Source organism: Lytechinus variegatus, chromosome 15 (genome assembly GCF_018143015.1).
Source record: "Lytechinus variegatus isolate NC3 chromosome 15, Lvar_3.0, whole genome shotgun sequence".
Lineage (NCBI taxonomy): Eukaryota > Metazoa > Echinodermata > Echinoidea > Temnopleuroida > Toxopneustidae > Lytechinus > Lytechinus variegatus.
In genome coordinates, this window is record NC_054754.1 from 20,970,193 (window position 1) to 20,987,953 (window position 17,761).

The window sequence follows — 17,761 nt, forward strand, 5'->3', positions numbered from 1 at the left end:
TTGAAGGGGTAGTCCTAACAGTCACTTGTTAGCTTTATTCTCACAAAACAAAAATAAATAATCTCATATATATATATATATATATATATAAGCCCAAATTGAATAGTACGAGCGCGAAGCGCGATCTAAGTTTTTTAAAAGGATATTTCATGTATTTTGTCCTGAAAAGTGAACATTCCATTCTGAGCAATGATTGTGATCGTGAACAAGATGTGTATGTAACTAAATAATGACTGCGAGCGCGAATCGTGGGCAGAAATTTGTAATATACCGTATTGGCCTGATGGGGAAAACAGACCTTAAGGGCTGTTTGCATTTACCCATAAAAACGATACATATATAAACAATAAAATAATGTGAGCGCGAAGCGCGTGCTGAAAATATTTGTCATTTTGACCTAAATAATAGATATTTTAAGCACTTTTTTGTAATCATAAACAGGATAGGTAAATAACTAAACATTTCGAAGCGCTAGCGAAAATAATAGATTTAAACCTAAAAATGGGACACACTATTCATGTTTCGTAAATCAGGAAAAAGGATGACTAAATGGATATCTTCCTTCATTAATAATGCATTAATATTAATAATAATTAATTAAATAACAATACACAATATGTGACGTGAACAGTTCAATTATGTTACTAGAAATCGATAGCCATATGATAGGCATGTGCCCTTAAATAATTATAAACCATTGTGCTTTTTTACAAGTGGATTAGCATGTTCTTTCTATGGACAAAGGGTTTATAATTTACACGACAGAGACGTCTATTTTTTGTTGCCTGTTGTTACTGAAACATAATTTGAAATAATATATGAAATTTGTTGACAGAAGGGAAATAAACTTTTTAAATTCTTCCTGAAAGTTTCCTCAAATCATTTTTGCAGGAGTTTCGAAATTAAACGAAATGCTAATTCTCAACACGAGTAAAAACATAATTGATATAAATGTGACATTCAGATGAAAAAAAGGTCTTCAATCACAAATAAAGGATTTCGTCCATAACAAAAATGACAAGCAAAAAAAGTCTTCAAGCTCGTCAGGGGGGGGGGGAGGGGCAATAAAGGTCTTCAAGCTCGTCTGGGGGGGGGCAAAAAAGGTCTTTCGGGTCGTGTGGTCCAGTGGTTAGAGCATTGGACTCATAATCGCAAGGTTGTGAGTTCGAATCCCAAATCTGCCATTGTCTCCACTTTGATAAAAAGGCCCAAGAGTGATATCTGTCGTCTATTACGTCAGCCACTATGACTGATTTACCTAGACGCAAAATGTTTCCAAGGTAATTGGTTATATACCAGCTTGGCGTTTACCAGCAGAAAGTGCTGTCCTGCCGAGTTCCTACGGGAGTTACCACAAACAGAAACAGAAACAGAAGTTTGTCAGAGGGGCAGGTACGCTAATGGGAATTATTCACAATAAGGGTTTATGCACTTTAAAGGAAAGTATATACGTGAAAAAAGATGCCCTGAGGCTCCTAACTCCCATTTTCATCTCTGATCCGTCCCATCCCCTATTAAATGCTTATTTGATTGAATAATTTGTACTTGAAAACATTGTTGCTAATTCATTGAAAATAAAGCCATGATACCCTGTAATCGTAATCTCGTGCTACAGACACTTGTCCGTAATTCCATGAAGCTCCCTGAGTCGAGTCTAACATCCATGCAGTGTCATCATATGGGAACCCACTCCTCACTTGCGCAACGGTGAGGGCACCAGCGTCATTCCCTTCGAGATAATACCAGAAGCTAACACATCCCCTGGTTCCTGTCAGCGCATTGAAGTGTGAACTGATCATGCGCGCGGTTCTACCAAGTGTCTGATTGGTCTGATCAAGGTATACATAATAGCCTGTACACAGGAAACGGAGTATAAGAGAGAAAGGGTTATATTCTCATGTGAAATATCTCAATACAGGATAAAAACAACAAAAAAATTGTTTCATCAGGAATTGTAACCCCCACCCCACAAAACAACCCCCACCCACACTCACAATCCGTTTTGAATTAAATTCGCATGATAAGCATGGTCATTTCCTATCGACCGACATCCAAACTGAATTATTTATCATGTTCTAGGAAGTGCTAGATTTACGCAACACCTTTGGGACGCGAACGCTTTGGTAAAAAAATGTCGATATCCACATGCGCAGAACAATTATTCGTTATTTTGTTCAACCGCATAACGGCATTTTCTAAATAGCGTCAAGTGTCGCATAAATCAAAGCTCAAATTAGAGCTGCCCTTTTATGTGTACATATATATAGATATATATATACCTAAAGAGGAGCCGAATGTATGATCTGTCGGGGGTCCGGTGCCGTTGATTGTGCCTTGTTTTCTTATCCAATCGAAGTCGTCAACTGTGACGTCATTTATCCATGTACAATAGTCTTCTTCAAAATCGCAATCACCTGTGTCAAATGAGCAGAGAGAAATGACAAAAATTGAAGAAAAAAAAATGCCCTGGGTAGGTTTTTAGATATTACGAACAACCTGACCTAAATGCTTGGCAAGGTTTGTCAAATTTCTTTTAATTTAAGTAATGGTAAATGATGACCTACGAGCCATTACTTTGACTGTAAAGAACTCCAAAAATCTTTAGCCGTAGAGAAACAGAACATCATTTCTCTTTCATCGTGTTACATGAAATATCATGATAAATTGACGGACGCACATGCTTGAAAAAAGGGTATATTCTGAATACTAATTCGTCGATTTGTTGTAATGCGACCACAAATATTTGTTTTCTTTTTATAGTCTGATTACGCCATAAATGATGTCAACGGGTAATTATACATAATTAAAAACATTTCACTTCACAAACATACAAATTAGTAGATATTAAGAAAATGATAAAGGCAGCAAAATCTTTGGATGTATTTTTATGCAATCAGGCATGAAATATCTTATTGTCAAACGGTCCCATAGACCAGAGTTAAAGGTCAAGTCCACTACAAAAAAATGTTTACTTAAATCAATAGAGAAAGATCAGACAAGCATAATGCTGAAAATGTCATCAAAATCGGATGTGAAATAAGAAAGTTATGACATTTTAAAGTTTCGCTTATTTCACAAAATAGTTATATGCACAATTTAGTCACATGCAAATGAGAGAATCGGTGATGTCCTAAGATCCCAAATTACTCATCCCTTTCATGATTTACAAAACACGAATAGAGTATCTCGTTCTGTAGGTCTAAATCTCGAAATTTTCCGCTCGCATCGATTGTTTAGTTATATTCTGGTTAAGATATAAAAGGTGCTCAGAATTCTTAATGTAAAAATGTCAAAAAAAATTGGCTAGCTCTTCGCGCTCGCATATTTTTTATTCTAAAATTCAGTAATGTCTTCATGGCTAACTGCATGCAGTCTGTACCAGGTACCCTTTTCCATTCGTTCATTTCTGCTCACACTTCGCGTTCGTATTGATTATTTAGTTGCATACACATCTTTTTAAGGATAGCAAACATTTAGGTAAGAATACATAAGATTCCCCCCTAAAAAATAGCCCGCGCTTCGCGCTTGAATTATGTAAATGAGGATTATGATATCATATATACCTATGTTGATTAATAAGAATTAAGAAGTGAGTATTAGGACAACTCCTTCAAAGAATGGAGCTCACCCGGCATCTCGCAACTAAATTTAACACAATTTTACTTTCGGCAAAGTTAACACTATTCATGCGAATTATATTGGTGACATAAATTGAGGATATAGAATTTAAATTGATGAAGAAATTACATAGAAGCACTTTTTGTGATCTATGAATAAATTTCATATAAATCAAGCATAAATAATTTTCTAATTGTTGATGTGGTTTACGGTACACCATGTGGAGTATTATACAGAAAAAACGAAACCGAGATTTAGCGATCATTTATCATTACTTAATCATAAATAAAATAGACAAATGACCTACCAATTTAAAGCTTAGAATCTCCTCTTTCATCTGATATTACTTAAATTATTTTTCATTCACGCATGAGTGAGCAAATACAATTTGAAGAAAGGATATCAAAAACTCATTTGGCGGGGGTATCTGGGTTTCAAAAAGAAAACCACATTTTTGAAAAGTTCAATATCTCCTCTTTAATTTGATACCTAAATTACAGAAGATGGTCAAGAAATAACAAAGTTCTGGTCATTTTAAATAAGGCTTGAATTTCAATAATTTCATAAAATGAAGAGGTTCTCCAGGCTGGCTTTCAAACTCACTCGACACTCCGTTTTGTTGACGATCAGCCATGCATTAAATCTTTTGTTCACCATACGAAAGCTTCTGTGGGAAACCGGTGAAAACACGTTTATCTCATGAAATTATGGAAATACAAGCCTTATTTCAAATGACCAGAACTTTTTTATTTCTTGGCCATTTTCTGTAATTGAGGTACCAAATTAAAGGGCAGATATTGAACTTTTCAGAAATGTGGTTTTCTTTTTGAAACCCAGATACCCCCCGCCAAATGAGTTTTTGGTATCCTTTCTTCAATTTGTTTTTGCTCACCCATGCGTGAATAAGAAATAACCTTAGTAATATCAGATGAAAGAGGAGATTCTAAGCTTTAATTTGGTAGGTCATTTGTCTATTCTATTTAAGATTAAGTAATGATAAATGATCGCTAAATCTCGGTTTCGTTTATTCTGGGACGCACTGTATATAGAAACAGTGGATAGAAGTCATATTCAGGACTACATTCAAGAAAGATTACTCTACTCTCACCTTTCCACCTTCTTGCCTATCCATTTATTTATTTTTCTTCTTCTTTTATCCACTGTTTCTATAATACTCCACATGATATACCGTAAACCACATCAGCGATTGCACATGCCACCATGCAAACCTTCAAACAACATCCAAATAATTTTCTAGTCCAAATTTTAAAAATCTGTGCAGAAGTTTGGTGAACCTCGTAAAGCTCTACCAGATGGAAGAAAAAAAAATCATAATCGATCAATAAATAAAGAAGAAGCATTTTATAAGAATTTTTGATAATATGCATGAATTAATTTCGCATAAATCAGTATGAAAATTGTTCTCGTCGTATTTTAAAAATCCTGTGTAGAATTTTGGTGAACCTCATTATACCAGATGGAAGCAAAAAAATGAAAAATAAAATCGGTCAACAAATAAAGAAGAAGCATTGTTTGTGAATTTTGAAAAATCCTCATAAATTAGTATATTTTAGAGCATAAATTAGCGACCAGGTCGTAAGAGGGACTGTGCCAGACATTCGCACAGGACGCAAATAAAATGACCAGCAAGAAGTTGAGGAAATGGAATCTCGGCAGAGGCACAAGGATACGGTTGGGCCTACATAAACCAATAGAGCAGGGCTAGGCATGAATCCAACCCAGTACTTCTTTAAGGCAAGCACAAAAATGAAGCGGAAGATGGTTTCTGACGAAATCCGTCACAAAGAGGAGGAACGACGTGTAACTTAAGCAGTTGGCCCTGTGCAGCAGGGAGCTTGGTGTCGATGGGAGTGTGTAGAACCTAGGTCCCTATCCTGGAAAGACATGGAAAATGGAACCAGACACACTCACATTTTTGTTACGAGCAACCTACGACGTTCTTTTCCTCATAACCTGAAGAAGTGGGCCAAGACTGAGAACGAGAATTGCCATAGATGTGGAAAGAAGGGTTCACTCAGACACATTCTATCAAATTGTCAGGTGTCTCTGGTAGAAGGCCTGTATACATGGAGGCACAATGAGATCTTGAAAGAACTGAGCAATGCCCTAAAGTTCACTATTGAGAAAGCAAACCGGACAAAGCCATTAAAAGCTCCAGCGATGATCTCATTTGTGAAGGCTGTAACAAGTACTGGAGCCATCAGAAAAGCTAGACTACACACAAGTAGGCTCCTTTGTCTAGCAAGAGACTGGCGATTGGTATCAGACTTGGATGAGCAGATGACCTTTCCCAGTGAGATTTTGACTACCAAGATGCGACCATCCTCTGTGAACTGACTGTGCCATGGGAGGAGAACATTAAGACTGCCCATGAGTACAAGACGTCGAAATATGCTGGACTTATCCTAGAATGTAAGGAGAGGGGATGGAAGGTAGACTACTATCCAGTGGAGATCGGCTGCAGAGGTTATGCAACAAAGTCTCTCCATTTCTTCCTCTCAAGAATGGGGATAACCAGTAGAAGGAAGCTGGCTTAGGACTTAATGGAGATCCCACAAGGTCCTCAGCCTAGATTTGAAATAAATAATATAAAGCCAACTTACCAAACAAGCAGCTGGAGGTGGCGTCTTTTCTTGATGCTGCTGGCCCGCCTCCTGCCACATAGCCATATCAAGGATAATGGGCCGAAATGGCTGGCAGGTGGACTTCGACTGAGGATCCAGCTCTTCTTGAGGACATTTCTCTGCACAAGGTATGTTTTGATTATCTCTCTTTTAAAACTATGCATGAATTAATTTCGCATAAATCAGCATGAAAATTGTTCTTGTCGAAATTTCAAAATTCTGTGTAGAATTTTGGTGAACCTCATTATACCAGATGGAAGCAAAAAATAAAAAATAAAATCGGTCAACAAATAAAGAAGAAGAAGCATTTTTTGTGAATTTTGAAAAATCCTCATAAATTAGCATATTTAATGAGTTTCAAAATTCTGTGCAGAAGTTTTTAACCCCCAGAAAATGCTATCATATAGTGCAAACAGAATTGAAATCGGACTAGAAATGCCAAAGAAGCATTTTGAAAATGTGGACGGACGACAGACGACGGACGCCATGCCACGACAAGAGCTCATTTAGCCCTTCGGGCCGGATGAGCTAATAATCATCTTCGAGCGGCCGATCGGTGAAGATATGGCTTAAAAATCCCCCCTCTAATTGGCGAAGGCTGGATCAGCCTTTGCTCTCTGTTGGTATTAAATAGGTTACAAGGGCGGCATTGTTTCAAAGGCAGAAGTTCTTCAACAATGTATCAAAACTCACCTTGGGAAAGACAAGACCCGTTTGTAATTCTGATGTCATCAATTGCTATGTCAGACGTGTAACTTGATCCAGCGACCCCTTCAAATACAACCTTATAAGAAAAGAGAAAACTAACGCCATATAAAATGATACTACTACTACTACTACTACTACTACTACTACTACTACTCCTATTACTACTTCTACGGTTTACTGACGGTTGGTCTAATATCTCTTGATCTAATCTTCAGATAGGCTAACAATGACCACTTGGTTAAATAAAAAATGGTCTACTGACCACTTGGTCTAATGGTCATTTCGTTAAATTCCAGTTTGGCTAACCAAACTGGAATTTAACGAAATGACCATTAGACCGTCACTTGGTCTAATTGCCATTTCGTCTAATCTATTTTATTATCACTTGTTCTAATACTATTTGGTCTAATTGTCGGTTCGTCTAATCCTCATTTGGTCTATTTTTCGTGTCTATATTACAGTTGGTCTAATGTGCAGTGGTCTAATTCCCACTTCTGCTAAATCCATGTTTTCTAATATCCATATAGTCTAACATTCATTTCGTCCTCATTGCTTATTCATCTGTATACTTCGTTTACTGTTTACGCTCAACTAAATAATATGTTTCCATTGTACGCTTGTGATTTGTGAACTACTTCTACTACTCTGATTGAAACTAGTAGTAGTATTAGTCGTAGTAGTATTAGTCGTGGAGGTGGTGGTGATGGTAGTAGTAGAACTAGTAGTAGTTCTTTTTCTACTACTACTACTACTTCTTCTACTTCTTGTACTTCTACTACTACAGACTACTTCTACCACTAAAACAAGTACTATATTACTGCTGTATTACCGCTACTGTTGCTATCATTGTCATAATAGTTATCAAACTGTTTTTCCTTTCTCCATACCCGATAATCATTGACAGTGGGTGCTAAGAACCTGTCGATATACCACTGGTCTCCCTGATTCGAGGACTGAGACCAACTTGGGAGAAGCTGAAGTACATCTTCACCCGTCTCCACGATGTACACATTGAGTGTCTCGATTGTACTGCCGTACATGTGGTAGTAGAACTCGATGCAGTGACCGCCAGCTACTGGGTAAGTTGGCGACCAGAGGCGTGCCTCCTCTCCACGGGTTCGGCTTGTCGTTTCGATGTACATGTAATAGCCTGGAAGAAAAACACAAAGCCTCATTAGGGCCAGATTTCACAACAAGTTTAATATGCAACTGCGGTAGCTTATATGGCAGTTACATGGTAGCAACACTTCAAAATCAAGGTTTCCATATAAGTTGCCATACAAGTTGTCAAAGAGGTTATGATAGTTGTCAAGCCCCTTCTACCCCTGCACGGACATGACGGATGCAACACGGATCATCCCGGATTGTCAATAATAAAATGGAGCGAGCGAAGCGAGCGGAAATTTTTTCTGTGTTTTTCGTCGGAAACATGAGATTCTGTTCATTATTGCTGTCATATACATTATTGGGTAGGGGAACTGTCCGTAACCAGACCAAGGAGTTATCAGGCGCTTGCCCGATAACCCCTTGACCAGACCGACCTCTGGGGAGACAAGCAAAAAAAAAAAAAAAAAAAAAAAGGGGGGGGGTTTTGAACCGCCTAACCCCCCCCTTGCGTACGCGCCTGACCAGCATTCAGCAATCAAGCGATCGAAGGTAATTTGTTTTCACTTTGTGCTCTTGCATTTCACTCTCGGCAAAAGTGAAGCGGTGCAAACTTTGATGAATTTGTATATTTTGTATTGGTCTACATCTCGATTTCTTAATTGAGTCAATGAATAATGTGACTCGTGACTTACTTCGTCTTCTATACATACGCTTGTAAATGTTGCGATGAAGTAAGTCATGACATGAGTCACAATATGTATTAATTCAATTAAGAAATCTAGACCTATACAAAAATCATCAAAGTTTATACTGCTTCACTTTTGCAGAGAATGAAATGCAAGAGCACAAAGTGAAAAATGCTGGCATGGACAAAGATCGCTGTCACAAGGATCACCATCTCAAAATCATCCTCTGTATCTTTTCACCTTCGATCGCTTGATTACTGGAATGCTGGTGATACGAACAATGTTTGACCTGGCTCTGAGCAAGATGTAACGCGTTACATCTATAACGTTAGTTTGATCCATTCGGATCTTGCTGCAATGCTGGTAGGGCCGGACAATGTAACAGGGGTCGGTGGCCAGGAGGGGCAAGAGCAAAAAAATCTCTGGTCTTATCAGGGGCAGATCCAGGATTTTCCAAATTGGGGCAAATTTTTAAGAGGAACTTTTTGACCAGCCCCCCCCCCCCTCCCCCTAAAAAAAGTTTTTCAACCAATTGACAAGCAGAAAGAAAATAAAAATTGAAGGCTTTCAAACACAAATGAAGTATATTTCGTACACGATAAAAAAAGAGGGATCTTCAATTTCAAGAGGGGGCACACCTTTATTTTAATGGCATTTTCACATTACAAATTTTATTATTTTTGCTTGTCAAAGGGGGGGGGCATGCAATGGCGTCATGAGGCAACATTTTGAGGGGCTATATGGTGTATCGGGTAAAAAAAACAATGCGAGTGAGCAAAAAATTGACATTTTTACTACAAAAATTCAATTTCAGATTTTGACGTAGTGTTAAAGAAGATAACAGATTTTTTTATGCTTTTGCATGCTCGAGTCGGTTTTTTAAAATAAAATCACCTTTTCATGACAATCTAACTGTTCTTCTTTCTTTCCTTTTCCAATTTTCACATTTATGTTTTTTCTTAATTCCCTTTCCTCTTTTTTTCCTTTCCTTTTCTTTCTCCCCCTTTTCCTTTTCCCTTTTTTTAATTTCCCGGTGAACTCCGCCAGGGGGGACAGCTTGCCCCCCCCTGTTAAGCCACTGCTCCCTGGGCCGGGCTGCATGCAAGTCAATCGCAAATTTCTCTGCTACACGAATAGCTATTTTTATTCTGAAGTCCCAGGTAGTCTACACCAACGAATGCAGCAAAGGCTTAAATTTGTTCTAGCTCTTCACTTGAAAGAAATTTACTGGCCCTCTTTCCTTGGGTAAGACGTGCATGTAGCATATATTTGCTAGTGGTAAATCGTCATTTTCGCTGTCAAAACATGACGAAGACATCTTATCCGCCATCGTAGATTCTGTATAACGTATCAAGTACAGCGAATAAAAAATAAACAAACGCGAACGAGGTTACATGCGTTGTACACGCTTGCGCGCGTTCGCGGAAGTCCTTAACACACGGGGTGAATGGCGGAATTTCCAGTCGAATCAATGGTACGATTTCGCATATTATTATTTTAATTTTGAGGTCAGGAGCAGAATTTAGCGATGGCAACATGTTGCATGTATTCACTCATAATATTTTACATATTATCATGTCCAAGAACCGTGGTTGTATTTGCCGCCCCACGGAAATGAAAAACTAGAGACATTTTCCTTGTCCATCCCACAGTGTATTATAGAAACCACACTTTTCCATATACTTCCCTTTAAATGCCCAGTTTAATCCGTATTCACTCCGGCAGTGGGAGAAAAATATCAATTTGGCACCCCGGATATCAACGGACTGAGATCCATGATGATCCATGTTACATCCTTGGAGAAAAGGGATCTATGTATGTATATACTAGGCCCGGATAATAGTTTAATGAATTATTGATTAATAATATCCCTACAAAGTGTTCGAATAAAGCATTGGAATTTTCTAGTGTCAGCAAATATTATTGTAGCTAGTACTGCAAGTTACATTTCTTCGTCTGTACTTTAAGGTAATTTGTTTAAAGGGTATAACCTATATCGGCCGACTGTAAATTTACTTTCGTTATCCCTCACCTAACATAAAGTTTTCAAAGCTTTTTAAAAATTCTTTCATGATTTTGGTGTAAATCCGCTATATTCAGAATTTTAAAATGCAGTTAATTTTAGTTAAAATAAAATTGGTTGAGCGTCAGTAATCATGTGGAATTTGGAATCATCTGGACACTGATCCAGCAAATATTTTGTAATACCACTGTAAATTGCCTCAGGGTATTCATCTCACTATCCCTTCCTGACACAACTCCGAGGTTGATCGAATAATTTCTCGCTGGGACAAAAGTTAGCTTTCCCTCATGACAATCAGTGCTCTTATTGCTCTCTATTGAAAACTGACGCATATATTGCTTTAAGTTGAAAATAAGAAAAAATTTGAACAACACAGTTAAAAAAAGTAAAAAGAAAATGACCGACCAGCTGATGTGCCGAGGGTGTGGTCGTTGGGCGGGCCTGTGCCTAAAGAGGGAGTGTTTGCACTCTTTCTTATCCAATCAAAATTGTCGCTGCCAGTCTCCTGGGAGTATCCGCAGATGTTGGGATCCTCGAAGTCGCACTCATCGGTCACTGTTGAAGAGTAAAGTGAAGAAAAATGTTTTTAACATGGAATATTGTTCAAAGATGCAGTCGTGCATCGGTTCCTATAACAGACTTATATAGAATAATTATATTTTTGACGTTTTTTGTTAATAATTGAAATTAATAGGACCCTATCTGGTATGAATGAATAAGATGTTGTATACTGGATCTGTAAAATGGTACACGGAAACTGTTTGGAGCCCATTTGTGGTAGTGTCACGTTGAAAAATGCATTTTCTTTGATTCAAATGTGTAAAATCTAATAATTAGTTTTAAAAGAATGTAAGTTGAAACAAGGAGAGTGAGGGAGAGAAAGAAAGGGAGAGCAAAGAAGAGAGAAAAAAAGGTGTCTATACAGTGCGTATCAAAAAAAGTTTACACTTTGAAAAAGCCCTGGGAATTAAAAAATATACAGCATGTGTGTAATTTTTTCACATATAATCTTGGGTTTGGGTCTCATCTATCCAATGAAAGTAAAAGTTTTGACAGAATGTCACATTTGAGTGAGCACTGTCCATTTTTGTAAAGCTCGCAGAAATCTGTTTGCGCAGAAATGCTCGTTTTCACGCTGTGTCAAGGTGATAGGGCGAAATCAAACTTACCCTGCGAAACATTTCTCATGCATTTTAAGTCAATTGAAATAAAACGGATACATTCAAGCATTTTGTAACATTTTTTTCCACCCAAATTGAACTTTTAACACTTAGTAAGCACAACCTTTACCATTTTGTGCCAGCTGGATCTGAGGACGTAATTGAATCTGAACAAAAATTTATATCAGACATCTCCATCATTTTTTCACTAAGTTTTTATCATTTAAAGTGGGTTTATATTTCATTTTTCATTTAATACTTGTTTCTCCACACTTTTCCCAAGCTTGACAATGATTAACAAAATAAAAATCAAGCTTAAACTATTTCATGTAAATCACAGCTCAGTGTAAAGCAAATATCGTCACGATGGCCTCGGTGTGTCGGGGAGTGGGGTGGGGCTCAATGCACTCTTCGAAGTGTTTTGGGCAAGGAAACGGGTTAAAAAGATTTAGGTCTACTTTTATTCACATAACTATTTTAAAGTTCTGCGCAAATCATTTTTCACTAACTTTTTAAAAGTAAGTGGTGCTCACTCAAGCGGAAATATTTTTCGACAGTTATGTCGTCATTTGCTTAAATGGATCGGTACCAATGTTAAAATGTGGAAAAATCTTCACGATATACAAACATATAATTTTACAGGATTTTTTCTAAGTGTAAACTTTTTTTGATACGCACTGTAGAATGTGCCATTGATGGTGAGGAGTTAATCAGCTGTGCAAGACATTATTGTCTTGACCTAGCATTGTGTCTTTTAAATAGCAGGCGTAGCCATACACCTGATTACTTAGGTTAGTACATGGTATGTGGATACATAGTGTCGAGGGAGGTGACACACGTCTTCTTGAACACCATGAGGAAAGGATAGTTGGTTCTGTCTGCTCTGGAAAATGCAGTAGAACTTGCATCGAATCCTTGGTTTGAATTGGTTGTCGATCAGCGTTGCCATGGTACATTTAGTTATCATTGGATGACGAAGTGACCATATATTAACTTTTATGAAACGGGGCTAATGCTGCTCCACAGGGAGTGAATTCGGTGAACTTTAGCACTATGTGGGACAGAATGGGACAGACCTGTGATGGATCCAATACATGTAGTTTAGACGGGTCAATACATGGTTTGACCCGGAACAAATTGCAACCAAATGATTTTTCAACTGTTTCTGGCAGTACTTGACCTCAGGAATAACATACCAAAAATCTACCAAAATCCGCATATACGGGAAGGTAGTTATTTTCAAGATGGCCATTTTTAGTTATCATTAGGCATTTTAAACTCCATTTTTGGAAGCCATCTTGGATTTTTGGACACCAACTTGGATTTTTTTTGCACACCATCCGACTGGCTGTCCTAGTCACTTGTTGCAAGTACTACTTCACAATTAAAACCATTGACTAAAAACCCAGTTGAAGCCACTTAGATGAATTGTGGATTTTCAGCCTACGGTAGTCATTTTGAACGCCATCTTGGATTTACCAGGCACACTGGAGGGCTTATAAGTCACCCTAGCCTGTATCAACAATGTTTTACCCCCTAGACCATGAAATATGAATCTAAATAGGATTTTAGGGTGGATGATGAGTGAGTTGTATCCATTTTGAATGGCGGCCATCATGGACGCCATCTTAAAAATAACCACTTTCCCGTATGCGGATTTTGGTAGATTCTTCATATGTTATTCCTAAGGTCAAATAGTACAAAAACCCGTTGAAAATCATTTGTTGCAACTCTTCCGGGTAGGTAAAGGTATAGTAATAATGATCCCTTGTTTGGCGCTCAATACACGTCATATTGTTATAACGATTTTATAGATTCATATTACTACTACCACCACTTCCACGGTTTGAATAAAAAATACTATACTACTACTACTAGATTCCAACAAAGTCAAAGTAGATGAATTCTCTGATCGTATGGATATAGCTGAACAATATTCTCGACGAAATAATATTCGGCTTTTGGGAGTTCCCTTGACCCCTAATGAAAACACTGATGCTATAGTATGTGATGTTGCGAAACAGATTGGGGTCGACATCAGCGTCAACGATATTGATCGATCACACCGTGTCTTCAGCCGTCAGTCTCGTGATGATACCAAGGGCAGCAAGTCACAGACAGGAAAGCAGTCTCTAGGTATCCTCGTCAAGTTCGTTTCATACAGGGCCAAGTTCAAAATGATAAAAAACAGAAGGAACTTGAAAGGTGAAGGTATAGTGATTGTCGAAGACCTGAGTAAGAAAAATCTGGATCTCCAAGCTCAAGCATCCAAACGACCAAACATCACAGCGACATGGACCTGGGATGGTCGTGTCTTTGCCATGGTCAAGCATGAGGATGGACGCACTGTAAAGAAACTCGTCAAAAAACTATCAGACTTGAAATAGAACAGCTTGTGTATTCGCCAGACTGTATATACATTAACTGTTTAAAGACATATTACTAAATGCATGGATTTGTGCTGACAAATATGTCATTTATCTGTTATATATGGCTCCTTGCTTTTGACTCCTTTTGTTATTCTATATATTTTAGATCCAATTTATTGGAATTACATATTATGGATACAGAGCCTTACATTTTTTTTTTACATATATGAAGTAAACTTTACCTTCTATTTTTCAGATTGTCAAACTTGTTATTAATAATAAACTCCTGGTGGTTCTTTTAAACTGTACACTCTCCTTGTTATCCTTGTTTTTGCTTATTTTTTGTGTATTCTGTTTTGTAGATGTTTTAAATATGCCTGATGTTGAGTTATATAGACAAGCAATGAGTAATGATAATTTTATTCATATATCCAAGTTTTTATCTCCAATTGATAATGATGAACATAATTCTTATGGCCCCCAACTAAATTGTTTTATGTCAAATGAATTTAACACGTTTCTGCATGAAGAACAATCTAACATTCATTTGCAAAAAAGATTTTCTTGTCTACATGTTAATTGTAGAAGTATAAAGAAGAACATCGATAATCTTGTGACCTTTTTACATGGTCTCGACTTTAATTTCTGTGCAATCGGTGTAACAGAGACATGGCTAAAATGTAATGATCCTTGTTATAATATTAATGGATACAATTTCATTGGTAACTCCCGCCAAGATCGCCGGGGTGGTGGTGTAGGAGTTTTCATCAGAAATGATTTTTACTTTGTACATAGGTGTGATATAGATTTTCTTTCGGAATTTATGGAATGTATTTTTATTGAAATTAAATCATCTTTTAAAAATGTAATATTTAGCGTAATTTATAGACCGCCAAATTCATCATTGCCTAATTTTTAAGAATCTCTCACTACAGTACTAAATAAAGTTTCCAAAGAAAATAAATTATTGTATGTTTGTGGTGATTTTAACCTTAATTTATTAAATGCCGATTCTTGCCCACAGGTTAGTGAATTTTTAGATGTATTTATAACCAGATCGATTTATCCAGTCATTCATATTCCAACTCGAGTATCCAGACAATCTACTACTTTAATAGACAATATATTTACAAATGATATAAACAATATCTATTCTGGTATTTTTTTGGTTGATGTAAGTGACCATTTCCCTGTGTATTGTATTCATAGTTATTATATCAGCAAAAAATACAGTATCTACGAGGCGCAAAATAAATGATGTTAATATAGATGATTTTATTATGAAATTAGAAAGGATTGTATGGAATTTTGATAGTAGTGATCCAAAAATTATGTACAATACTTTTTTAAATCAATTCTCAAATCTATGTGATGAATGTTTTTGTAAAACTAATGTCAAATGTAAACGCCGTAAAGATAAACAATGGTTCAATGATGACTTGAGAATTATGTGCAATAAAAGATATTTGTTATACAAGAAATTTATCGAAAATCCTACTACATATAGAGAAAATAATTACAAGTCTTATCGTGATAAAGTTAACTATAAAATAAAATGTAATAAAAATGAATATTATAGAAAGTTATTTTTGGATGCCAAATACAATCTTAAAAAATCTTGGAATATTATAAATACAGCAATGGGTAGAGTGAACAATAAAATTGTTATTGAAAGTATAAATGTTAACAATGATAAAGTAGTTGGAGATTGTGATATCGCTCAAGCATTTAATGATCATTTTGTTAATATCGGTTCAACTCTTTCAAATAGTTTGCAGTCAACTACCTGTACTAGACAGAATGATTTTGTGCAATATTTGAACAGAAACAATAACACTGCTTTTTTTTAATCCCATCACTCCAGATGAAATTATTAAAATTGTGTGTAATTTTGATACAATTCTGCTGCTGGGTATGATGAAATTAGTATGTTAGTCATTAAGAAAGCAATTCACATTCTCTGTTATCCCTTGTGCAATATTTTTAATTCTATTTTAACTACTGGAATATTCCCTGATAATCTTAAAATAGCACGTGTTGTTCCAATTTTTAAAAATGGATCAAAGTCAGAATTATCTAATTACAGACCTATATCAATCTTGCCAGCATTTTCTAAAATTATCGAAAAATGTATATATAATCGCCTTTCTGATTTTTTAGATAAACATAATGTAATGACACCGTCCCAGTATGGATTTCGTCCGGGGCATTCCACATCCCATGCTCTAATTGATTTGGTTTATAAGGTTTCTCATGCTTTTAATTCTCGATTCTTTTTATTTGGTTTGTTTTTAGACTTAAGTAAAGCTTTCGATACGCTTGATCACTCTATTTTGTTAGTTAAGTTAGAAAGTTATGGTATTCGTGGAATTTTGTTAAAAATGTTTGAAAGTTATTTGGCTGATCGAAAACAATTTGTAACTGTAAATAACACTAAGTCTGAATTGAGGAAAATCGGATGTGGAGTGCCTCAGGGATCTATTCTGGGTCCACTTCTTTTTCTTATTTATATGAATGATATTTGTAATGTCTCGGATAAGTTACAGTTTATTCTATATGCCGATGACACTAGTGCTTTCATGAGCCATGATAATATTAATACTTTATGTTTGAATTTTAGTATTGAATTGCAGAAAATCAGTAAATGGCTAATCTTTAATAAATTGATTTTAAATGTAAAGAAAACACAGTGTATGATTTTTACGAATAAGAAAATTGATTATAACGATTTGAATATTAAGATGAACAATGAAAATATAAAAGTTGTACAATCTCTAAAATTTCTTGGTGTACTTATTGATTCTAAATTAAATTGGCATGAACATATTATTGAGGTCTGTAATAAAGTTTCAAAATGTTTAGGTGTTTTATATAAATTAAGGTGTTTTCCTAGAAACATTTTATTCGTGATATATAATGCTATTGTTACTCCGCACCTAAATTATTGCAATGTTGCTTGGGCATCTTCCACCAATTACTCGATGTTAAGACTATTTCGTTTGCAGAAAAAAGCAGTTCGTATTGTCTTTCATGCCAGTTTTCTTGCCCATACATCACCTATTTTTCATGAATTAAAATTGTTGAATATATACGATTTGAATAATTTAAATACAGCTATTTTAATGTATTTAATATCTAAAAATGTTGTACCTATATCTCTCATGTATAAGTTCACTCTGATTTCTGAAATAACTTCTTATGATATGCGAAACCCGTTAAATTTTTATTTACCTCTTTTTAAAACAAATGTTGGCATAAATTCAGTTTTTTACAAAGGACCAAAAATTTGGAATGCTCTGTCAGAAGAAATGAAATTAAGCCCTTCGTTAAATGTCTTTAAAAAGAATTATAAGAAACTATTATACAAAATTACATGTAAATTATCAGGCTCATTTTTATCTTTGTGTATTTTGTTATGTCTGTTTAGGGTTTGTTAGGTTTTGTA

The 17,761-nt window shown here is 36.0% G+C and overlaps 1 protein-coding gene across 1 annotated transcript in view; it reads right to left on the reverse strand.

Moving 5' to 3' along the window:
- The window catches only part of LOC121429230 (MAM and LDL-receptor class A domain-containing protein 1-like), a 41,545-nt gene that overhangs the window by 12,949 nt on the left and 10,835 nt on the right, over positions 1–17,761 (reverse strand). The window contains exons 3-7 of the mRNA XM_041626192.1: positions 11,193–11,342; positions 7,859–8,121; positions 6,957–7,047; positions 2,280–2,414; positions 1,590–1,852 (exon numbers count right to left, since the gene is read on the reverse strand). Coding sequence (XP_041482126.1) covers positions 1,590–1,852; positions 2,280–2,414; positions 6,957–7,047; positions 7,859–8,121; positions 11,193–11,342 — 902 coding nt within the window. The remainder of the gene's footprint in view (positions 1–1,589; positions 1,853–2,279; positions 2,415–6,956; positions 7,048–7,858; positions 8,122–11,192; positions 11,343–17,761) is intronic.